Source organism: Bombina bombina, chromosome 9 (assembly GCF_027579735.1).
Source record: "Bombina bombina isolate aBomBom1 chromosome 9, aBomBom1.pri, whole genome shotgun sequence".
Taxonomy (NCBI): Eukaryota; Metazoa; Chordata; class Amphibia; order Anura; family Bombinatoridae; genus Bombina; species Bombina bombina.
This window is the reverse complement of record NC_069507.1, coordinates 107,494,946-107,520,069: the sequence shown is the minus strand read 5'-3', so window position 1 is coordinate 107,520,069 and position 25,124 is coordinate 107,494,946. Positions and strand designations below refer to the sequence as shown.

General features: G+C 40.5%; 1 protein-coding gene across 1 annotated transcript in view; it reads left to right on the top strand.

Annotated features, from left to right (window-relative positions):
* The window catches only part of KNDC1 (kinase non-catalytic C-lobe domain containing 1), a 266,031-nt gene that overhangs the window by 33,281 nt on the left and 207,626 nt on the right, over window positions 1–25,124 (top strand). The window contains exons 4-6 of the mRNA XM_053692913.1: window positions 7,439–7,585; window positions 9,879–9,993; window positions 13,046–13,959. Coding sequence (XP_053548888.1) covers window positions 7,439–7,585; window positions 9,879–9,993; window positions 13,046–13,959 — 1,176 coding nt within the window. The remainder of the gene's footprint in view (window positions 1–7,438; window positions 7,586–9,878; window positions 9,994–13,045; window positions 13,960–25,124) is intronic.

Below are 25,124 nucleotides of genomic sequence, written 5' to 3'. Positions count from 1 at the left end.
ATTCAGTGTAAGGAAGTTTACAATTAAATCTCATGAGAGTTAAGTGAAATCTCATGAGATCACAGTAAAAGAGTTCATGACCTCAGCACTGCTGATGCTGATTGGCTGCTGTTCATTTCTTCATGTATTTTTTTTTTTTTTACCTGCAGCTGAGTATAACTTTTTTAAACAGAACTTACTCTGCTGAGCTGAGGAAATTGTGAGGTAAAATATCTTCCTTTTTTACACAGAGATGTCAGCTTTTTACAGTTATACTGCATCAGTTTCAAGTGATTTAGCATATGAGTATTATGTCCCTTTAAACAAACATTAAGCTTCCTGAAAGGATTGTTTGTTAGCAAATCCTCACTACATATAGAGCAGCTGCTGCAGGAGAATATTATCTATTATGACAGGAAAATGTTCATTTAACCCTTTCGTGACAGGGTTAAAGTGCCTACATCGGAACAACTGTTCCGATGTAGACAAATTGAAACTACGCGATCGTGCATACGATCGCGAGATTTCAATTATTGGATCGCATCTGGGGGGCGTCCCTACAATCCTAGGAACGCCCTCCAGACCGCGATTAAATCCCTGAAGCACAGAAGGCTTCAGGACAGCCGTTAGTTATGACGTTCCATTCCGTCATAACGGCTTTAAAGCCCAGTCTAATTATGACGGAATGGAACGGCATAACGGCTTTAAAAGGATAACAATGAATTGTGTTTTTTTCCAAAACTGGGAGACACTGTTACACAAATATATTGTCTTTCATTTGGCTGGAAAGAGGCATTGTCACTTTACAGTCTGTTTATGACAGGACAGCTTCATGGCTGCTTTTGTTACCTTAGGTTCTGTCTCCCTCACACACACAGGGTAGGCAGGGTTCCCACATAGACAACATCATGTGATCTATCTCACACATACAGGGGGCAGGGCTTCCACACAGAGCTCATCATGTGATCTCTCTCACACATACAGGGGGCAGGGCTTCCACACAGAGCTCATCATGTGATCCCTCTCATACATACAGGGGGCAGGGCTTCCACACAGAGCACATCATGTGATCTTTCACACATACATGGGGCAGGGCTTCCACAGAGACAGCATCATGTGATCTCTCACATACAGGGGGTAGGACTTCCACAGAGACAACATCATGTGATCTCTGTCACACATAGAGGGGGCAGGGCTTCCACAGAGTCCGCATCATGTGATCCCTTTCATATACATATAGGGGGAGTGGCTCCCACACCAACAGCATTATGTGATCTCTCTCACACACATACAGAGGGCGTGGCTCCCACACAGACCGCATCATGTGATCTCTGTCACACATAGAGGGGGCAGGGCTTCCACAGAGTCCGCATCATGTGATCCCTTTCATATACATATAGGGGGAGTGGCTCCCACACCAACAGCATTATGTGATCTCTCTCACACACATACAGAGGGCGTGGCTCCCACACAGACCGCATCATGTGATCTCTCTCACACAGCAGCTTCACTACATCATATATGGCACCTATTAGCATCACTACATGTTATTTAAAGGGATAAGACACAGGCCCTGTGCTAAACCTCACAAAATTGCTATTTTGTTTGTCGTTAATCACATTCTATTTTTTATTAGGAAATCAGGATGCCGATAATTTAAAGGGACAGTGTACAATAGAATTTTTGTTTTAAAAGATTGATAATCCCTTTATTACCCATTCCCCAGTTTTGCATAACCAACACAGTTATATTAATATACTTTTTACCTCTGTGATTACCTTGTATTTAAGAACCTTCTTCCAGCCCCCTGATCACATGACTGTGACTGTTTATTATCTATTGTCTTGCAGTTAGCATTGTTTTGTGCTAAATCTTAAATAACTCCCTGTGCATTAACACAGTGTTATCTATATGACCCACATGTAGGGTTGCCACCTCAGCCATGTTTTCTTGGACACTTATGAGTTACACACGCTGCAGGGTGTGCAGGGAGGAACATGTATTGTGTTTCTGGACAGCACTATTTATATTCCTCCCTGCACACCCTGCAGCATGTGTAACTTATAAGTGTTCTGTATTTTAAGGGACGGGTGGCAACCCTACCCACATGAACTTATCAGTCTCTTGTGAAAAGGAATTTAAAAAACATGTGATAAGATGCCTTTTATCACATGTTTTTTTAAATTCCTTTAAAAAAAAAAAAAAAAAACTCCCTCAAGGGCTAAGAAATTAGCATATGAGCCTACCTAGGTTTTGTTTCAAATAAGAATACCAAGAGAACAAAGCAAATTTGATGATAAAAGTACATTGGAAAGTTGATTAAAATTACAAGTCCTATCTGAATAAAGAAAGTTTAATTTTGACTAGACTGTCCCTTTTAACCCCTTAATGACCACAGCACTTTTCCATTTTCTGTCCGTTTGGGACCAAGGCTATTTTTACATTTTTGAGATGTTTGTGTTTAGCTGTAATTTTCCTCTTACTCATTTACTGTACCCACACATATTATATACCGTTTTTCTTGCCATTAAATGGACTTTCTAAAGATATCATTATTTTCATCATATCTTATAATTTACTATAAAAAAAATTATAAAATATGAGGAAAAAATGGAAAAAAACACACTTTTTAGAACTTTGACCCCCAAAATCTGTTACACATCTAAAACCACCAAAAAACACCCATACTAAATAGTTTCTAAATTTTGTCCTGAGTTTAGAAATACCCAATGTTTACACGATCTTTGTTTTTTTTGTAAGTTATAGGGCCATAAATACAAGTAGCACTTCGCTATTTCCAAACCATTATTTTTCAAAATTAGCGCTAGTTACATTAGAACACTAATATCTTTCAGGAATCCCTGAATATCCCTTGACATGTATATATTTTTTTTTAGTAGACAACCCAAAGTATTGATCTAGGCCCATTTTGGTATATTTCATGCCACCATTTCACCGCCAAATGTGATTAAATACAAAAAATTGTTCACTTTTTCACTAATTTTTTAACAAACTTTTGGTTTCTCACTGAAATTATTTACAAACAACTTATGCAATTATAGCATACATGGTTGTAAATTCTTCTCTGAGATCCCCTTTGTTCAGAAATAGCAGACTTATATGGCTTTGGCATTGCTTTTTAGCAATTAGAAGGCTGCTAAATGCCACTGCGCACTACACGTGTATTATGCCCAGCAGTGAAGGGGTTAATTAGGGAGCATGTAGGGAGCTTTTAGAGGTAATTTTAGCTTTAGTGTAGTGTAGTACACAACCCCAAGTATTGATCTAGGCCAATTTTGGTATATTTCATGCCACCATTTCACCGCCAAATGCGATCAAATTAAAAAAACGTTACATTTTTCACAATTTTAGGTTTCTCACTGAAATCATTTACAAACAGCTTGTGCAATTATGGCACAAATGGTTGTAAATGCTTCTCTGGGATCCCCTTTGTTCAGAAATAGCAGACATATATGGCTTTGGCATTGCTTTTTGGTAATTAGAAGGCCGCTAAATGCCACTGCGCACCACACGTGTATTATGCCCAGCAGTGAAGGGGTTAATTCTGTAGCTTGTAGGGAACTTGCAGGGTTAATTTTAGCTTTAGTGTAGAGCTCAGCCTCCCACCTGAAACATCAGACCCCCTGATCCCTCCCAAACAGCTCTCTTCCCTCCCCCACCCCACAATTGTCCCCGCCATCTTAAGTACTGGCAGAAACTCTGCCAGTACTAAAATAGAAGCTATACTTGGTTTTTTTTTGGGGGGGGGGGTTCTTAGCATATTTACATATGCTACTGTGTAGGATCCTCCCTTAGCCCCCAACCTCACTGATCCCCCACCAAACAGATCTCTAACCCTCCCCCTCTGCCTTAATGGGCGCCATCTTGGGTACTGGCAGCTGTCTGCCAGTACCCAGTTTAGTAAAAAAAAGTGCTTTTTTTTATTTAATTGCCCTTTTCTGTAGCTTCCCCCCCCTCCCCCCGATCAACCCCCCCACCCCTTCCAGATCTCTTAGATTATTTGTTTATTTATTTTAATGTTTTTTTTTTTTAACTTTTAACAACCTTTATTTTTCTGAAGTGTAGCGGTTCCCTCTCGCTCCCGCCCCGTGCACGCGCCCGCCCGCCACCCCCCGTGCACGCGCACGCTCCCGTGCACGCTCCCGTCTGTCCCGCCCCCGATCCCTCCCACCCGCCTCCCAGACTTGCTCCCACCCACCAACGATACCGGCCACCGATGTCCGGTGCAGAGAGTGCCACAGAGTGGCTCTCTCTGCATCGGATGGCCAAGGGGGGTTATTGCAGGATGCCTCGATATCGAGGCATCACTGCAATAACCGGAAAGCAGCTGGAAGCGAGCAGGATCGCTTCCAGCTGCTTTCCAGACCAAGGACGTACGCCACACGTCCTCGGTCATTAACTGTATTTTTTTTGAGGACGTGTGGCGTACGTCCTTGGTCGTTAAGGGGTTAATGTTATTTTTGGGAGATAGCAGTTTCAAGTTTGAGGGGTATTAAAGTCAACTTTAGAAATCATTATCTGCTGCAAACAATTGCAAAATTCTGATCGACCCCATAGTGTATATTCAGCTATTTTATTGCATGCTTATAACGGCGATCTGCATTTTCATACGCCTTTATAAATTGTTAATATGGGAATGATCTCTGGGAAGTGTATTACTAGCATGTTTTTGAATTATGTGTGTGTGTTTTGTTTTTTTTTTAAACAGGTTTTGAAATGTAGTTTACAGTGTTTCTAGTAAACACAGGGTTAAGTTACATCATTGTTCATATACCAGTTTTAGCCGAGTGGTCAGAAAAAATCAGCCGGATGTTGTGCCCATTAAAGAGGTCATGGGGAGAACAACTGGTAATAATTACCCGTATTTGCTTGATTATAAGACGACCCTGATTATTAGACGACCCCACCCCCAAACTGTGGATGTTATTGAAAGAAAAAAAAACTGTGGTTATGGGACTCGGGGTAGTAATGTGGGGTGGTATTTTAATGGGGGTAATGTGCATCTTGCTCACCTATCAAGTCAGTGGTTCACAAGTGAGTAGTACACCTTTAAGAACATTTCCCATGATGCTCAGTCACCCTTAAGGCAGCCTGAGAATCATGGGATATGTAGTTCACAAAGATGTGCTTTAACCAGGAGCACAGACTGATAGATAGGGTTAAGGAGCATACTGTATACCGTACTACAGCATTTACAAAGCATGTACTGTGTAGCTCATGTGACCCACGCTTAAGTTTGCCCGTTTGCTCCCTAGCCCAGTTGCCCCGTATGGGCTAGGGAGCACACAGGCAAACTTAAACTCGGGGTCACGAGGGTCACATGAGCTACACAGTACATGCTTTGTAGAATGCTGTAGTACGGTATTCAGTATGCACCTTAGCCATACCTATCACTTTGTGCTCCTGTGATCAGTACCGGTACATATACGGTACTTCTGTGAGATCTGGGTCAAGTGAATACCGTGCCTCTCACATGCCCCACACACAGCTCTTGTGACCCCGCGCAGCTCATGTGACCTCTGAGCGACTCATGTGACGGACTGAAGTTTGAAGAATTCTTCTCCGCTCCACTAATAGAGTTTGAAAGTAAGATGACCTCAATTATAAGACAAGGCCGTTTTTTTTGTCTTATAATCGAGCAAATACGTTAATAATTAGTAGATAAAATATATTTATTTTTGTCATTTTTCTCTCATCTTACTCTATATGCAGAAACATACATTTTAAAAAATGCACAAAATTCTGATTTGCTAGAAGGGTGATTTCATTCTGACAACATAAAATAGCTGCACCATTAAATAATCTTATGTAGATCACTCACTGTTTCCATGGCAATGACCCGGTATCCATCTTACTGTGTAACATCTCAGTTGCAAGAATGGTCTCTCATTTTTGTTCTCTTATTGCAGAAAAATGACATGCTATCATTTGTTAGAGCGTATCATTTTAGCACTAGCGACCCTGCAACACTATTTCTGTTACCCCCACAAATGGGTTAAAGTTCTGCTTGGGGACCACAGAGAACTGCTGGTTATGAGAGAAAACTGCCACTGGCCTAATCATCAGCGGTAGTCCCAAATGTCCCAACTTTACTCTGTCTAACCTGTTTATGAGGGTTTAAACACATATGGTTGCAGGGTCACTAGTGCTAAAATCACATGCTGTAATGAATAGGAGCATGGCATATTTCCACCAACACAGTTCTTTATGTCAACGACTTGTCTTTCTTTCAGCTAAATTAAACCTTCATTGAACTCATATTGGGAAGGGTGTAAGACATGGGTGCAAGTATTTGTCCCATACATGCACACTAATAAAGCTTGTTTTGTTAAAGGGACACTAAATCCAATTGTTTTCTTTCATGATTCAGATAGAGCATGCAATTTTAAGTAACTTTCTAATTTACTCCTATTATCAATTTTTCTATGTTCTCTTGCTATCTTTAATTGAAAAGCAGGATTGTAAAGCTTCGGACCCGCCCCATTTTTGGTTCAGCACCCTGGATAGCTCTTGCTTATTGGTGGCTACATTTAGCCACCAATCAGCAAACGATACCCAGGTGCTGAACCAAAAATGGGCCTGCTCTGAAGCTTTACATTCCTGCTTTTCAAATAAAGATAGCAAGAGAACAAAGACAATTTGATAATAGGAGTAAATTACAAAGTTGCTTAAAATTGCATGCTCTATTTGAATCATGAAAGAAAAAAAAATTGGGTTTAGTATCCCTTTACGGGTAAGCAAAGTGTGAAAACAACAATGGTAAATTTGTGTGAGTGCACTTACATGCGTTTACAAGTTTAATTAAAATAGGCCATGCGGTTGGTCAGGCTCAAAAGGTGGGAAAAAGGCAAAAGCAGAGGCAGGAAAAAAAAATCAATTTTGTTTATTGAGCAAATCTATATTTTTAAAAACTTCAAACATTTAATTGTATTTGATTTCTGATTAACTATTACTGTTGACCTCATTTAAAGGGACATGACACCCAAAAAAAATATTTCTATGATTCAGATAGAGAATACAATTTTAAAAAGCATTCCAATTTACATCAATTATCTAATTTAATTTATTTTTTAGATATCCTTTGTTTAAGAAATAGCACTGCACATGGATGAACCAATCCACAAGGCATCAATGTGCAGCCACCAATCAGCAGCTACTGAGCCTATTTAGATATGCTTTTCAACAAAGGATATCAATTACAGCAAATTAGATACTAGAAGTAAATTGGAAAGTAGTTTCAAATTACATGCTCTATCTAAATCATGAAATAAAAATGCCCCTTTAACTGTATTGCATCACTTCTATTCCAGCACAAAAAACATTTCCATAAGATCAGCATATTTTTGGTTTAATACTGCATCCCCTGTGCTATTCAGCAGTGTACTGGAAAAAAAAGTGTGAGTGCGACCATGAATGATGTATTTTGTTTTTATTCTAGGCGCATATATACTCTTTAGGAGCAACGCTAAAGGCAGCAATTGAATTTGTGATTGAACCAGAGTTAGAGACACCATTCTGTCAAGATCTGAATTCCTTGCTTGATCTCATGCAACAGGAAAACCCGGTAGACAGGCCTGATATTGAGGTTGGTTGATTTGTCAGCAAGAGTCCATTAATAAATTATAATTTGTATCACTGTTCCTTTTTAATAAAAGCTCTGATGACTAAAATGTGCGAGGGAAGTTCATTTTTATTCATCTTATATTTTTCTATTCACATTAGGAATTTTTTTTTAAATTTTACGTTTGCAGTAAATAGAATTTATCCTGTTTCACCATAGTATTACCAATATAGATGCCCCCCTTTTTTTGCCTAGGTAGATTTTTTTAATGAATGATACTGTCGTTCAGTTGCTGTCAGCAGAGACACAGTAGCTGTATTTTTCTGCTCCCTTCTGCCTTATTATAGCCAAGATGCCTTTAAAATTAAAGGGACAGTAAAGTCAAAATGAAACTCATGATTCAGATGGAGCATATAGTTTAAAACAACTGTCTAATTTGCTTCTATTATCTAATTTGATTTGTTATCTTTGTATCCTTTGTTGAAAAGCATAACTAGAAAGGCGCACGGGCAGCAATGCACTACTGGGAGCTTGCTATATACATATATGCCTCTTGTCACAGAGGATACCTAGAGAATGAATCAAATGTGATTATAGGAGTAAATTGGAAAGATGTTGATGTATGCTCTAGCTGAATCATGAAAGAAAGATTCTATATTTCATGTCCTTTTAAGAATCGCTAAAGAAGCTTAGCTCTGAAAATTGAGGATTGTCTTATTCTCAGAGCTGGAAATGCTGACTTCTCAAGGCTAATATCTGTCCCTAATTGGGTTTCGCTGATAACAACTGCAAAACAATTCACTTTATACTAATATTAGCCTTGTTCTCTGCTGACTCAAGTCCAATATGGCTCCTTTAAATAACAGAAATCGTGGGTTTGGCTATTGAAAAATAATTGCTGTATAAATTATGTTAAAGAGAACTACTGCTAAACTACAAAAGAATGGTTGCTACTCGTCATGTTATTGCATATCATCCTGTTCCTGCAGCTCTTTTCAAATCAGTTCTCCTGTTTTAAAACTTTAAAGTACCAAATACTGAAGCTCCACCTTTTTGTAGTGTACTGGGGGCTGCCATCTTGTAGCTCAGGTATCCTTACAGCCTGTTACAGAAGCAGATCACCCACAGATCAGTAATATTGGCCACTTTTTTTTACAGCTGTATCATTTGCTTGGAGGTAGTGTGCATGATACATCATGTGTGCTTTATATTTTTGGATTTCTTACACAGTTTTACAGTTACACAAATTATATTTGAAAAAAGCCCTTAACAATAATATAGAGCAATGCAGCCACAGCCAAAATGTACAGCTCTGCTTTATATTATGCACCCTAAGTAAAAAAAAAAAAGCCTAATTAAAGGGACATAATACTCATATGCTAAATCACTTGAAACTGATGCAGTATAACTGTAAAAAGCTGACAGGAAAATATCCCCTGCGCATCTCTATGTAAAAAAGGAAGATATTTTACCTCACAATTTCCTCAGCTCAGCAGAGTAAGTTCTTTGTAAAAAGTTAAACTCAGCTGCTGCTCAGCTGTAGGTAAAAAAATAATGAAGAAATGAACAGCAGCCAATCAGCATCAGCAGTGCTGAGGTCATGAACTCTTTTACTGTGATCTCATGAGATTTAACTTAACTCTCATGAGATTTCATTGTAAACTTCCTTACACTGAATAGGGAAATAAGATAAGTGTGCATGAATGCTCGCTCCTTCCGCTGTCCCGGGACAGACATACTAATTTGCTGCTTAGAAGTCCTTTACAATGGGATGTGGCTACTAAGAAACTTTTGAGGTAAAATATCTTTCTTTTTTACATAGAGATGTTCAGGTGATATTTTCTAGTCAGCTTTTTACAGCTATGCTGCATCACTTTCAAGTGTTTCAACATTTGGGTATTATGGCCCTTTAAGTCCTAAATGCACACTACTTCTGTCATAACATGTGACAATAAGTTTGCTCCATGATGGCAGCCCCCAGTACAATGAGGTGGAGCTTCACCACTGGACAACTTTTTAGGGGTTAAAATAGGAACACAGAATTAAAGAGAGCAGCAGCAACAGGAAGGAAAGCAATACCATAGTAAGTATTGTAGAGTAGTTGTGCCCGTTAATTAGTTTTAAAAACCTTTAGACTTGGCTGATATGTTATTCTATAGCAACACAACATGGTGTTTACTGTCCCTTTAAGTTTACACCTAATATGATAACTCATTGTATAGACACGTAAACTGTTCTACAAAAAATATTTGTATGTGACATAAGAACATAAAAGTTCCTTTCTTAATGCATTGTCGTCAATCTGTTGCATATACAGAGCGTTATCTCATTGTGTGAAGAGAAATTGAATTGTTCTTCATCTATGGTTTGTCGAAGTCTTTCATCCATTGGAAGAAGAGTTCTGTCCATAGAATCGGTCAACGCTTTCCAAGGTAAATCAGTGGTGCTAAGGTATCGTCATTACACTTTATAACTAATATTAGCAATTGTTAAAGGGACATGGAAGTCACAGTTAAACTTTTATGGCGCACATAGACCATGTAATTTTAAGAAACCATTCAATGTATTTCTTTATTCTCTTGGTATCCTTTGTTTAAAAGCATACCCATTTAGGCTCAGAAGCAGCAATGCACTATTAAGAGCTAGATCTGATTGGAAGTTACACACATATACCTTTTATCATTGGCTCTCTAGATGTGTTCCACTTGCAGTGCAGTACTGCAGGAGTTAAACCTATAGAACATTTTTATAATTACACTATTGCTTGCATTTAACTGACTCATTAGAGCATTTTCGTTTTGCACTTCTATGTCTCTTTAACAGTTTATACATAACTGGTATAAATCTTAAATGTATTAAATACTCTTTATATATAATATGTATAACTATATTAATGGTGATTTAAAGTGAACGTAAATTTTGAGGCTAAAGTGACGGTTTTTAAAAATTTGATTAAAAACAGGGGCACTTTAAGTCATCAAAATTTACATTTCACTCGTGTTGTGAAAAAATACTTACCTTTTAAACTTGACAGCCGCTCCAGCTTCCCCCGGTCGTCGCAAGCCATTTCTGACGTCAGAAATGATGGATCGGTCATCCTCCAATCACGGCTTCCCCCCCGGGGGAATCAGTGTCTGATTCAACGCTGATTGGAGGAAGCCGGATTCCTCATTTTAGACCCAGGAAGAGGCTTTGCGACGGGTGGACAAAGCTGGAGCAGCTGTAAAGATTAAAAGGTAAGTATTTTTCCCAACACAAGTGAAATGTAAATATTGATGACTTAAAGTTCCCCTGTTTTTAATCGAATTTTTAAAAACCGGGCACTTTAGCCTCAAAATTATATATTATTTAACTATATAATCAGTATAATCAGCCAAAGGATTTTGACATTAATTGCAGGTGTTGTTGTTGTTGCATTATTTCTATATGGTTGATAAAGTGAAATGCCTCCTTACTCTCATTTAAAGGGACACTGAACCCAAATTTTTTGTGTGTGTGATTCAGATAGAGCATGCAATTTTAAGCAACTTTCTAATTTACTCCTATTATCAATTTTTCTTCATTCTCTTGGAATCTTTATTTGAAATGCAAGAATGTAAGTTTAGATGCCGGCCCATTTTTGGTGAACAACCTAGGTTGTCCTTGCTGATTGGTGGATAAATTCATCCACCAATCAAAAACTGCTGTCCAGAGTACTGAACCAAGAAAAAAGCTTAGATGCCTTCTTTTTTATATAAAGATAGCAAGAGAACGAAGAAACATTGATAATAGGAGTAAATTATAAAGTTGCTTAAAATTTCATGCTCTATCTGAATCACGAAAGAAAATTTTTGGGTTCAGTGTCCCTTTAAGGGTCAATAAAATATACTGTGTTGTTTGCATGAGACAAAAAAATTGTTGTTGCATTTGTTATTGAACTTCCTTGAACCAGCAGATCTTATCAGACGTTTTTGAGACAATTCCCCATTTGACTAAACAGACCTTCTCATCCTTTACTTAAAGGGACAGTCTACTCCAAAATTGTTATTGTTTTAAAAGATAGATAAAGCCTTTACTTTCCATTCCCCAGCTTTGCACATCCAACATTGTTATATTAATATACTTTATAACCTATAAACCTATAAATTTCTAAGCCACTACAGACAGCCTCTTATCTGCATTTTTATAGCTCTTCACAGCAAGACACTGCTAGTCAGAGTGTGCCATATAGATAGCAATGTGCTTACTCCTGTGGAGATGCAAGTCAATAGATAGTAAATTAAAGTCATGTGATCAGGGGGCGGTCAGAAGAGGCTTAGATTCAAGGTAATCATAGAGGTTAAACATACAGTATATTAATATAACAGTGTTGGTTATGCAAAACTGAGGAATAGTTAATAAAGGGATTATATATCTTTCTAAACAATAAACATTTTGGAGTAGACTGTCTCTAAGTTACTTTTGTACCTGGTTAAAGTATCCTCTGCTTTATCTTGACATGTTTGTTTATTGATTTTTTTAAAGATGAAGAAGGTAGATTGGGACCCTTTATTTGTATGATCTTCTGATACTGCAAGGGTCTAGAGCCTCTAGACAACCCCTTACCTTAACCAAAGTTACTTGGAGCCAGTAGGCTTTAAATTGGGTATAGTACACTGAGACTATTCTGCTGTGGCTGTTTTTTAAGTGCGGACTCTTTCTCAATAGGTTGTAGGAATCTCAATGCACAGCATACCTTGGTGGAATAGGTACGGACTGTATTAGGGGTATTACAGAGTCGAATTGCAGTTTAACATTTTTTCAACAGCTCCAGAATTCCCACTGTCATGTTATCGGTACTGTCTGCTTCCTCTGCTCAGATTCCCTCATTCATAGTGTTCCGGGTAATAGCTGGAGGGGTATTTGAAAGGGCTAATTGTTCTTTCTCATATAAGGGGTCATGTGCCCTATTAATTGATAGAGGTATTAGATCATTGTTTTCGTAAAAGACCCTTTTCCCTCAAAGCAATTACAAAGTGCATTTTTGTTTGGCATTGTCATTTAGTTTGACATAATGACTTCACACGTTTACTGGGATTTGTGATTCCTTTTCCTCCTGGGCGGTGCGCAAGCTAACCAGGTGGATGATGACTCAAAGACATCCTCTGCACCAGTGAAGAAAGTGAAGGGCATCTCTGAGTCATCCTTTCCACTAAAGGGTTTATTTAATTGCTTAAACACCCTGACTGCTTTTAACCCCCTAACAATCAATGATCCTATCACAGTTAACCCATGCCCCACTAAACCCCAAAGCACTATTGACCCCTTAACTGCCAAACTCCCATCACAAAAAATCAAACAAAAAAAAAATGACAAAATAGTATTGACTCTTATTTGCCAGACATTAAAAATAATCCCCTCTAATCAGTAATTACATCATACAGCAAGATCCAGTTCCAGGCTATTACTTTGTGTATGATTTTTTTTTTTTATCTGTCAGTATAAATAAGTTTTTCTTCTTTTTAGATGGTTTTGATATTCATTGGAAGAGTAGAGACAAACGGGACTTGAATGTTCAAACAACGGGAAAAAGCTCAACAATTTACTCATCTGTCACTGACGACTTAGCAATTGGCAGTCGCCCATGCATCGGCCATGAGATCAATTTATTACATGAACAAGGGAGTGAGAATGGATGGAGAGAAATTGGAATAAAATTAGAGAGACCTTATCAAATTCAACACTCAGTGGATAAAAACCTTATGAAAAACACTGGGATAAAATCAAAAACTTCCTGTTTGGATAGTTGTGAACGATTTGTTGATAGAGAAAAACTTGCAGACGAAATGACAAGACTATCTTTGAAAAAGCACAGACGAAATAAACCCACATCCCCAACTAGTTCTTACGAAAAGTGCTCATTTTCTCAGTTATCACAATGTGATGAAAAGGTTACTTTGAAAAGCTGGCCTTCCATGCCAAACTGTTTGTCTCCTAACAGTGTAGAGGAGGACCAAGTCAATTCAATTAGTACTCAAATGAGTCAGCCAAAAAATGTTTTATGTTTTGTGAATTCACAAATGACTGATAATACTTTGTTTTCTTCCATCCCTATGCAAATGAACAAAAACTGTGATACGATATGCCAAGAAGAGTGCCAATTACAGGACACTTATGATAATAATGTAACACTGGTTGGGCACGAAAAAGAACATACGTTAAGTACAGACAAAGTAAACCCTCCAGAAATATATGCGACATCTGAGGATCTAAATGGACCTACACAAATAGGCGTAGACAGATCTACTAAAACAAGTGAAATGCTGGTGGCAACACCAGTTTATAAAGACATGGATATTTCACAACCTGTAGATTCTCCTGAACCTTTTGCTGATATTGGCAAAGATATAGACATTACATCTTTAAATGAAGACCCAAAGGTATTTTTTTATATAATTAATATATTTCTCAGCTATGTTAAACTTGGTTTCTTTCCTAAGACATGGAGAGTCCACAACGTCATTACAATTACTAGTGGGATAGTCTACTCCTGGCCAGCAGGAGAAGGCAAAGAGTACCCCAGCAAGGCTGTTAAGTGTAACTTCCTTTACCCATAATCCCCAGTCATTCTCTTTGCCTCTGTCAATGGAGGTTGTGCGAAGTTGGTGTCTGAAGATATTAATCCATTTATGGGTACTCTTCCCTGCAAGCAAGGATTGGGGTCTAGCTGTGTCCTTGTCAATCTCTTTAGTAAGAGTAGTGGTGGCTTTTAAGCAGTTAAAAGGCGGCAAGGTAGTCTTTTTACTTTTAACATTTTGCTTCCTCTTTGCAGTAAGCCGGAGTTAGTTACTCTGTTCTTGATTTTAAAAACAGGAGAAAATGACAGCGCTACACTGAATCAGGTGGGGCACTAGTAGAACTTCCCCTTTAAAAAAATAATCAAAAAGTAAAAACGGGGTGTATCTAATATCTGTTTCTCAGAAGACACACAACCACTCCCCTATAGTATAAACATATGGGACATAAATACAATCACCGACGTACACAACAGATATGTGAAAATACAACAGTCCCAAAATAAAACAGTCCCAAAACCGTAGCTGGTTTAAGTCACACAAAAAGCATATAGACTGATTGTAGCAGGATTGGTGTGTTAACTTAGCTGAACCAGATGGAGGCAAAGTTTGTTCAGTAAATGTGCATACACGGCAAATCCGACGTGGTAATGTCCAGTTGGTCTGATGGAATATATGCTGAAGGATCCTTACAGGAGCAGCTGATGAATCACGGAACTCCAGCTATGTGTATCCCGTTGCAGCAAGCTGTATAAGAAATGACAAGAAGAAAACAGCGCATCCACGAATCACAGCAGCGTTTATTCAGGTAAATGACACACACAGAAAATTGCACACTTACAAGATGACAGTAATGTATGAGCGGTAATGCCCTCTGGCTAGTTGTCTTTCGCCTGTAGCAAATCTCAGCGGGAACACCTCAGACGCCGACCAGCAGCACCAAGAGACCCGCTTCCTGTCACATACGGCAGGTGCCAAAGAGAAACTCAAAAGAGCAGCAGTCCTAAACACTTTGATGGTAGGAGTTAGTTACCCTACGCGTTTCCTCTGCACACGGGCAGACTTCTTCAGGGGTATATGAAAATACAAGCTTGACAACGAAAGACAACTAGCCAGAGGGCATTACCGCTCATACATTACTGTCATCTTGTAAGTGTGCAATTTTCTGTGTGTGTCATTAACCTGAATAAACGCTGCTGTGATTCGTGGATGCGCTGTTTTCTTCTTGTCATGTTCTTGATTTTACTACAGGTCCATGACAGGGAGCGAAGTCCCTGTCACACCTGTGTAGCTGCTTTCTGCCCTGCAGCCGGATCCACAGGTAAGTGACTCTTCCTTTATAGGTTAGGAAGGACAACACTTCAGAGGATAATCCTCTAGTGGATTTAATTATGGGACATAGTTACCCTATTGTCTTAGGGGTATAGTGTTGGGGCAGCCTTCATTGGGGGTCATAGATCTTAAAGACTTTTAGGCACTTATGGTATGAGGACAAAGGAGAGACTTAAGAGGTTAATTTCCCTAATTCATGGCAGAGGGTCATATTGTTACCTTATATGGCATTATATCATACGTGGGAGACAATTTGTATGTGTGCTGGATTTATACCAGTTTCAACTTTACGGGACAGAGAAACAGCAGAGAGAGTTAACGGCTTTAAAACTTAGCAGCCGTTTGTTTTTGGGGGGTTTTAGCGCTCTTATGTTTGGCTGAACCTTCAGTTGCTGCTAACCCTAAAACGTCTTCTAAGCTGGATAGAGATTATGATTCTCCTTCTGATGATGTTTTTCCTGTTCCTAGGAAAATTTCAAAACTTATAGCACAGGAATAAGATAAGCCAGGGGTCCCTTTTTCCCCTTCCCCTGTTTTTAAAAAGCTGTTTTCTGTTGCTGAGTCTATTGGAGACTCATGGCGCACCGTTCCTAAGGTAGAAGGTGCTTTTTCTACTCTAGCTAAGAGAAATACCATTCCTATAGAGGATAGCTGTTCTTTTAAGGATCCTATGGATAAAAAGCTGGAGGCTTATTTAAAAAAGATGTATGTCCATCAGGGTTTACAGTTTCAACCTGCAGCAAGTATTGCCACGGTTGCGGGAGCAGCATCTTATTGGTGCGATGCCCTGTCTGCTATGATTTCAGAAGAGACTACAGTAGAGGAGATCCAAAACAGGATCAAGGCTCTTAAACTGGCCAATACCTTTATCTGTGATGCCAACATACAGGTAATTAGACTGGGAGCTAAGATATCTAGCTTCACTGTTTTAGCTCGCAGAGCTCTGTGGTTAAAATCTTGGTCAGCTAATGTGTCTTCAAAGGCAAAGCTTTTGGCTTTGCCCTATAAGGGTAAAACTTTGTTTGGACCTGGTCTGGCGGAGATCATTTCAGAGATTACGGGTTGAAAGGGGTCTTTCCTACCTCAGGACAAGAAGAATAGACCTAAGGGTCGTCAGACTTCTAATTTTTGTTCCTTTTGGAATTTTAAGAAACAGAAATCCTCCTCTTCTTCTTCCAACCCAGACCAATGGAAATCCAGCCAGCCCTGGAATAAGGGAAAACAGAACAAGAAGCCTCCTGCTGACTCTAAATCAGCATGAAGGGTCTGCCCCCGATCCAATTTTGGATCAGGTGGGGGGATGGCTTTCTCTTTTTTGACAGGCTTGGTTAAGCGATGTCCCAGATCCATGGGCTGTGGACATTGTATCCCAGGGTTACAAAATAGGATTCAAGTCTTCCCCTCCAAGGGGCAGATTTTTCCTATCAAGACTATCCTCAAACCAGGTAAAGAGGGAGGCCTTCTTATATTGCGTAAAGGACCTATCCTCCCTGGGAGTTATCTTACCAGTCCCTCTAGAGGAACAGGGTCTATGATTCTATTCAAATCTATTTGTGGTTCCCGAAAAGAAGGGAACTTTTCGACAAATCGTTCCATTGGCTCAGGAAGGTCAGGTCATGACGACCATAGACCTGAAGGACGCATACTTACACGTTCCTATCCACAGGGATCATTACCAGTTTCTAAGGTTTTCCTTTCTGGACAAGCATTTCCAGTTTATTGCTCTTCCCTTTGGTCTTGCCACAGCTCCCAGAGTATTCAAAAAGGTTCTGGGAGCTCTATTGGCAGTGATCAGATCCCAGATCAATTGCGGTGGCGCCTTATCTAGACGACATTTTGGTTCAGGCGTCATCTTTGCAACTAGCAACATCTCATACAGAACTATTGTTATCTTTTCTATGTTCCCACGGGTGGAAAGTGAATCTGTAAAAGAGTTCTCTAATTCCATCTACAAGAGTGATTTTCCAAAGGACAATCATAGATTCTCTGTCCATGAAGATTTAAAAATTCCAAATTTCTGGATTCTTGCCTTTCCCTCCAGTCTGCCTTTCTTCTATCAGTGGCTCAATGCATGGATGTGTTTGGTCTGATGGTGGCTTCTATGGACATCATTCCTTTTGCTCTGTTGCATCTGCGACCACTGCAGCTTTGCATGCTCGGTCAATGGAACGGAGACCATTCAGATTTATCACAGAGGATAAATCTGGACACCCTATCAAGAGACTCTCTTTCTTGGTGGATTTCCCAGGAATATCTATCTCGGGGAACTTGTTTCCTGAGACCTTCCTGGGTGATTGTGACTACGGACGCCAGCCTGTCAGACTGGGGAGCTGTTTGGGTTTCTTCAAAGGCTCAGGGCCTGTGATCTCGGGAAGAGTCCTCTTTTCCCATAAACATCTTGGAGTTGAGAGCAATCTTCAATGCTTTGACAGCTTGGCCTCAATTATTTTTAGTCCGTTTATCAGATTCCAGTCGGACAACATCACCTCAGTGGCTTACATCAACCACCAGGGAGGGACTCAGAGTTCCTTAGCCATGAAGGAGGTGACTCGCATTCTACAGTGGGCAGAAGCTCACGATTGTCTGCTATCTGCCATCCACATTCCAGGAGTGAACAATTGGGAGGCGGATTTTCTAAGCAAACAGACTTTTTAACCCAGGGAGTGGAATCTCCATCTGGAGGTGTTCTCCGCGATAACCCTGATGTGGGGGGTTCCGGAATTGAATCTTATGGGGTTTCGTCAGAACGCCAAGCTTCCAAAGTACGGTTCAAGGTCAAGAGATGCCCTGATAGATGCCCTGGTGGTTCATTGGGATTTCAGGCTTGCTTACCTGTTTCCTCCGTTTGCTCTCCTTCCATAAGTCATTGCTCGTATCAAGCAGGAGAGAACGTCTGTGATCCTAATAGCTCCTGCCTGGCCTCGCAGAATCTGGTTTGCAGATCTGGTGAAGATGTCATCTCTTCCTCCTTGGAAGTTACCTCTGAGGAAGGACCTTCTCATTCAGGGTCCGTTCCTCCATCCAAATATAGATTCTCTGAAGCTCACTGCTTGGATATTGAACGCCTAGTCCTGTCTAGATGCATTTTTTTGGAGGCAGTCATTGATACTATGCTTCAGGCTCGTAAACCTGTTACTTGTAAGATTTACCATAAGGTATGGCGTAAATACCTTTTTTGGTGTGAAGCTAAAGGTTTTTTCTTGGAGTCGGGTGAGGATTCCACGAAATGCATCTTTTCTTCAGCATAGCCTGGAGAAAGGTTTGTCAGTCAGTTGCCAGATGTTCAAGCTTTTGTTCAGGCTCTGGTCAGAATCAGGCCTGTGTTTAAACCTGTTGCTCCACCTTGGAGTCTTAACCTGGTTCTTAGAGTCAATGCATGGATGTGTTTGGTCTGATGGTGGCTTCTATGGACATCATTCCTTTTGCTCTGTTGCATCTGCGACCACTGTAGCTTTGCATGCTCCGTCAATGGAACGGAGACCATTCAGATTTATCACAGAGGATAAATCTGGACACCCTATCAAGAGACTCTCTTTCTTGGTGGATTTCCCAGGAATATCTATCTCGGGGAACTTGTTTCCTGAGACCTTCCTGGGTGATTGTGACTACGGACGCCAGCCTGTCAGACTGGGGAGCTGTTTGGGTTTCTTCAAAGGCTCAGGGCCTGTGATCTCGGGAAGAGTCCTCTTTTCCCATAAACATCTTGGAGTTGAGAGCAATCTTCAATGCTTTGACAGCTTGGCCTCAATTATTTTTAGTCCGTTTATCAGATTACAGTCGGACAACATCACCTCAGTGGCTTACATCAACCATCAGGGAGGGACTCAGAGTTCCTTAGCCATGAAGGAGGTGACTCGCATTCTACAGTGGGCAGAAGCTCACGATTGTCTGCTATCTGCCATCCACATTCCAGGAGTGAACAATTGGGAGGCGGATTTTCTGAGCAAACAGACTTTTTAACCCAGGGAGTGGAATCTCCATCTGGAGGTGTTCTCCGCGATAACCCTGATGTGGGGGGTTCCGGAATTGAATCTTATGGGGTTTCGTCAGAACGCCAAGCTTCCAAAGTACGGTTCAAGGTCAAGAGATGCCCTGATAGATGCCCTGGTGGTTCATTGGGATTTCAGTCTTGCTTACCTGTTTCCTCCGTTTGCTCTCCTTCCATAAGTCATTGCTCGTATCAAGCAGGAGAGAACGTCTGTGATCCAAATAGCTCCTGCCTGGCCTCGCAGAATCTGGTTTGCAGATCTGGTGAAGATGTCATCTCTTCCTCCTTGGAAGTTACCTCTGAGGAAGGACCTTCTCATTCAGGGTCCGTTCCTCCATCCAAATATAGATTCTCTGAAGCTCACTGCTTGGATATTGAACGCCTAGTCCTGTCTAGATGCATTTTTTTGGAGGCAGTCATTGATACTATGCTTCAGGCTTGTAAACCTGTTACTTGTAAGATTTACCATAAGGTATGGCGTAAATACCTTTTTTGGTGTGAAGCTAAAGGTTTTTTCTTGGAGTCGGTGAGGATTCCACGAAATGCATCTTTTCTTCAGCATAGCCTGGAGAAAGGTTTGTCAGTCAGTTGCCAGATGTTCAAGCTTTTGTTCAGGCTCTGGTCAGAATCAGGCCTGTGTTTAAACCTGTTGCTCCACCTTGGAGTCTTAACCTGGTTCTTAGAGTTTTGCAGCAGGCTGCGTTTGAGCCGATGCATGTTGTTGATATAAAGTTGTTACAGTATCTTGGAAGGTTTTGTTTCTCGTTGCTATTTTTTCTGCTCACAGAGTTTCTGAACTTCAGCTCTACAGTGGGATTCCCCGTACATTATCTTTCATGCAGATAAGGTGGTCCTTCATACTAAATTGGATTTTCTCCCTAAAGTGGTGTTGAATTGAAGCTTACTTCTAGCTGAGTTATCGCTCGAGCGGGAGCATTAATTAGGTCTCCACTTGTATTCTGGTCCTTAATGGGTTGTGGTTTCAACAGGCAAAATTTCATATACAAAAATAAACCTAGATTATTAGCTTCCCATACATTTAATACACTGCAGCTACTATAGAAAGCCATTGGAAATATATTAAGGGGAAACCAATGGGCTCTTCTATTTTGTATGACATCAATTATCTTCATCTTTAACCTTTTCACGTGCCAGAACTTCCCCTCAGTGCCTAAAAACTATTAAAAGACTTATTCCTGATTAGTTAAAGGGACAGTACACCAGGGCCAGACTGGGACCAAAAAGAGGCCCGGGCATTTTAGGGCAAAGAGGCCCACTCCCCCCCCCCCCCCGCTCACCATTTCTTATTTAGTTGAAATAGTTTTTATTGGTTTACAATTTATAAACATGAAAATTAATCAAACAGTACAATAACTAGTACATATGAGGTAGTCTGCCATATATACATTACAGACCTTGTCAAACCATTGTTGTTTAAATACACCTTACTTTATTTATCATCGGCCTTGTAGGGTGAGCCCCATACCTGTACCATAAACCTTACCTAAACCCATCCTATAACCCCTCCTCCCCTCCCAACCAACCTCCCCCCTCAGGTGGTGCCAATTCTTCTAAGTTTGAAGTGAATGACAATTCGTGTATGTTTTAAATAAAATACTCATTAAAGTCTCTAAATATGAATGTAACGACATCAGGTTCCCTTATCATGTGTCCTATTGGGTGACTACCACTATACTGACTTCCACTGCCTACTCCGTCTACTTTTTCCTCAATATCCAATAGTACCATACCTTCTGAAACTGTTCAGGGTGGCCCTGTGTCCAGGCCGCCAATTCTGACATATTAAATGTGTCCGAGATTTTATCCTCTACCTCTTGCCATGAGGGTGTCCCTACCTTCCAATGCCTAGCCACACAAATTCTCAAGCATGTACAGAGAATTTTAATAAACTTATTAATAGACGTATTGAATGGCCTCACCCTGTCGTGTAGTAGTGCTTGTGGCATCGTCAAGTTTACATTTTCGTCTAACAGAGACCCTATCAGGTCTGAGAGTCTCCTCCACAGTGACTGGACCCCTGGGCAATCCCACCACATATGTTTATAAGTCCCCCTGTCTTGGCACCCTCTGTAGCAGTTGCCTTGTTGTGATGAGGTATAGTGTGCTGTCCTTACAGGTGTCAAGTACCATCTAAAAGAAACCTTAATGCAGTTTTCCCTCATGTCCGCACTAATCAGTCCCTTGCTTGCATCTAGCATCAATTCATCCCACTCGCTCTTCTCCCAAGTTTCCAATGTATCTCTTTCCCATCTCTCTAGTAAGGGTGACTTGGTGCTATACTTGGCCTCCTGAATTAACAGGTAGATCTGGGAAATCAGTCGCTTACCCCTAGTGGGGGCTCTAATCAGTCTCTCAAGTCCCGTTGTTGGTTGTGTCTGTTTGTGTGTCATGTATTTTGATATCGCAGAGGAAATCTGCAAGTACATGTACCACTTTAACTGTTCTGGTTCTATTTTCTCTCTGGCCTGGACAAACGTGAGTTTACCTGAGCTATTTAGAAAGTCTGCCACCCTATACAGGCCCTTATTTTCCCACTTGCTCACTACTTTTCTCAATTCTGAGGGCAATAAGAATTTAATTGGCATAATTAGAGATTCTGTCCTACATAATTTTAATTCCTTCGTAATCTTATTCCACAATTTGACTGAGTCCAAAGTAACTGAGGATTTGTACCCCCTCGACATTTTATGTATCTCCGGGTCCCATAAAATATCTGCTGAGCTATTACAACCTACCAATTCCGCCTCGATCCTTGGCCAAATTAAGTCATTATTAGATTTGCCCAATACCACCATCTGTGCCAATCTGGAGGCCTGATAATATTCCACTAAGTTAGGGGCTCCCACTCCCCCTACCTGCCTATGTTGTTTCAACAGTTGAGAGGCTATTCTTGCCTTCCCATCTCCTCTCAGAAATCTCAACAGATCTTCCTGTAAGCCTCTTAGTTCCGATACTGGGATTTTGATAGGTAGGGCTCTAAAAAGGTACATTAGCCTAGGCAGGACATTCATCTTGATGGACATGAGCCTCCCATACCACGAAAAGTAACCCTTTTTCCACCTTCCCAAATCCTTTTTAATAGCTTTATAGATAGGTATATAATTTAACCTATATAGATCCTCAATCTTTCCGTTCAACTTAACCCCTAAATATGTTATGTTAGTTTTTGCCCAGGTAATAGCAAAGTTCAGCTCCACAGCCTTCTTAGTGTGGGGGGGTAGACAAATCAGCAAAGCCTCGCATTTGTCTCGGTTTATCTTGTACCCTGAAATATTTGAGAACTCTTCCAATACTCTATACAGATTAGGTAGGGAATACAGTGGCTTAGTAAGTGTCAGCAGAACGTCGTCCGCAAACAACATTAGTTTATATTCAGAGGAGGCTAATTGCACCCCTGAGATATTTTCCTCGTTCCTGATGTACGAAGCCAGTGGCTCTATACATATTGCGAACAATAATGGCGACAACGGGCACCCCTGACGGGTTCCATTCAAAATATCTATTGGTCTCGACAGGTATCCCGCCGCCCCCACCATCGCCGTCGGTTTAGAGTAGATGCCTCTAAGTGCCTGTATAAACTCTCCTTTGAAACCCATGGTATGTAACACTCGAAACATAAAATCCCAGTCTACCCTGTCGAACGCTTTTTCTGCGTCTAGCGACAGTAGTAGAGCTGGTTTCTTAGACGCCATCAAGTAGTCTGTTAGGGTCACCACTCTCCTTACATTATCCGGGGCCTCCCTCCCCATAACGAACCCCACCTGATCTTGATGGATCAGCGAGGGTAAGATCACCTTTAGTCTGTTTGCCATAATTTTTGCGAATATTTTGATATCATGATTTATCAAAGATATCGGTCTGTAGTTATGGCAGTATTTTGCATTTTTCCCGTTTTTTGGTATCACTATAATCTTTGCTTGCAGCAACTCTTGTGGTAACGTCCACCCATCCATAATCCCATTACAAAAACTGACTAAATGAGGTAGTAGTTCTTTTTTAAAGAGTTTATAGTATTCCCCTGTCAGTCCGTCTGGTCCTGCCGCCTTCCCCACTTTTAGATCTCTAATCACCCCTAAGACTTCTGCACTCGTGATTTTCGCATTGAGACTCTTAAGGTCACTGTCCTCTATCACTTTTAGTCCTGCCTTGTCTAAGAATCTAGTTGTCTGTTGTGCTATATTCCCTGGGGCCACTTTCTTCCCGTCATAAAGGTTCTCGTAATACCGAGCAAAGCTATCTGATATTTCCTGTGGATTCGAGGTCAGTACCCCGTTATCCTGGAATAATTTAGGTATAGAGAAGAACTTGTTCCGTTCTCTTAATTTATGTGCTAGATATCTGTCCGGTTTGTTGGCAAACACAAAGTACTGGGCTTTCAGCCTTAAGGCCGCTCTTATAGATGCGTCGTTTTGAATTTTGGCCAATTCCCTCCGTTTAGCGGTCAGTGTTCTATATGTCCTGTCAGATAGAGTACGTTGGTGTTCCCTTTCCAGTTGTTCCACCTCCCCCTGAAGTGTGTTTATTAATTTAACTGACTGTTTGTTTTTGATCGACTTCTCCTTAATAAGAAGTCCTCTCAGGAAAGGTTTATGAGCAGCCCAGCTTACTAACGGGTTCCTGACTGAGTTTTCATTTATATCCCAGTACTCCCTCAGTGCTTTTTGAATTCTCCCATGAACCCCGGGGTCCCTTAATAATGTTGGGTTATATGTCCAAGATCTTTGCCTGGAAAAGTCTAAGAGCCCCAAGAGTTCCAAGTATACTAGTGAGTGGTCTGACCAGGCACATGCCTGGGTACCTGAGTTAACTAAATTAGGAGTGAGGATCTGGCTCACGTATATATAGTCAAGAGTGGTATAAGTTTTGTGCGCTGGAGAGTAGTAAGTATAATCATGTCCTGAGTTGCCCACTGCCTCCCACGAATCCACCAAATTATGTTCTGTCAGTGAGGTTTTAATAGACTTTATTATGCTGTTAGTTCTGTGTTGTTTGCTTGTCAATTTCCCGCTGTCTGATCCCCCTAGAGGAGCCATATTAACATTAAAGTCACCCGCCAGAATTATTCTATCTTGTGACCACTGTGTGAGTCTTTGTGACAATTGAGAAAAGAAGGCGTTTTGAGTTTCATTTGGAGCATATATATTACAAAGCGTTATTTTTGTATCTTGCATCGTGCCCTGAACTATCACAAATCTACCTTCCTTATCCTTGCATACTTTATCCACTATAAAGTCTAAAGATCTATGTATCAATATAGATACCCCTCTTTTTTTGGAGTCAGTTGTAGAGTGAAAGTGGTGTGGAAAATAATTTGACCAATATCTTGGGATGGCCGACTCTGTGAAATGTGTCTCCTGTAAGAATATTATTTTAGCCTTTAATTTCAGATATTGCGACATAGCTGTTCTGCGCTTTATATCTGTATTAAGACCCCTTGCATTGTGAGAAATTAAGATTAAGCTATTTGTCATCTAAACGTAGTTCTCCTCTTTTCCTCCAATCCCCTAATCTCTCTTTGTCTGGAAAGTCGGCCTGTCTTATGAGCGTACCTTTTTAACTTGGAGCCCCATGTCCCCTCTAGCCACCATACCTTTCTCTGAGTCCTATGAACCCGGACCTTACCATTGAACGGCACCACCTGAGTAAAAAAATGAGTAAATAAAAATAACAATAACAAACAATAACCTTG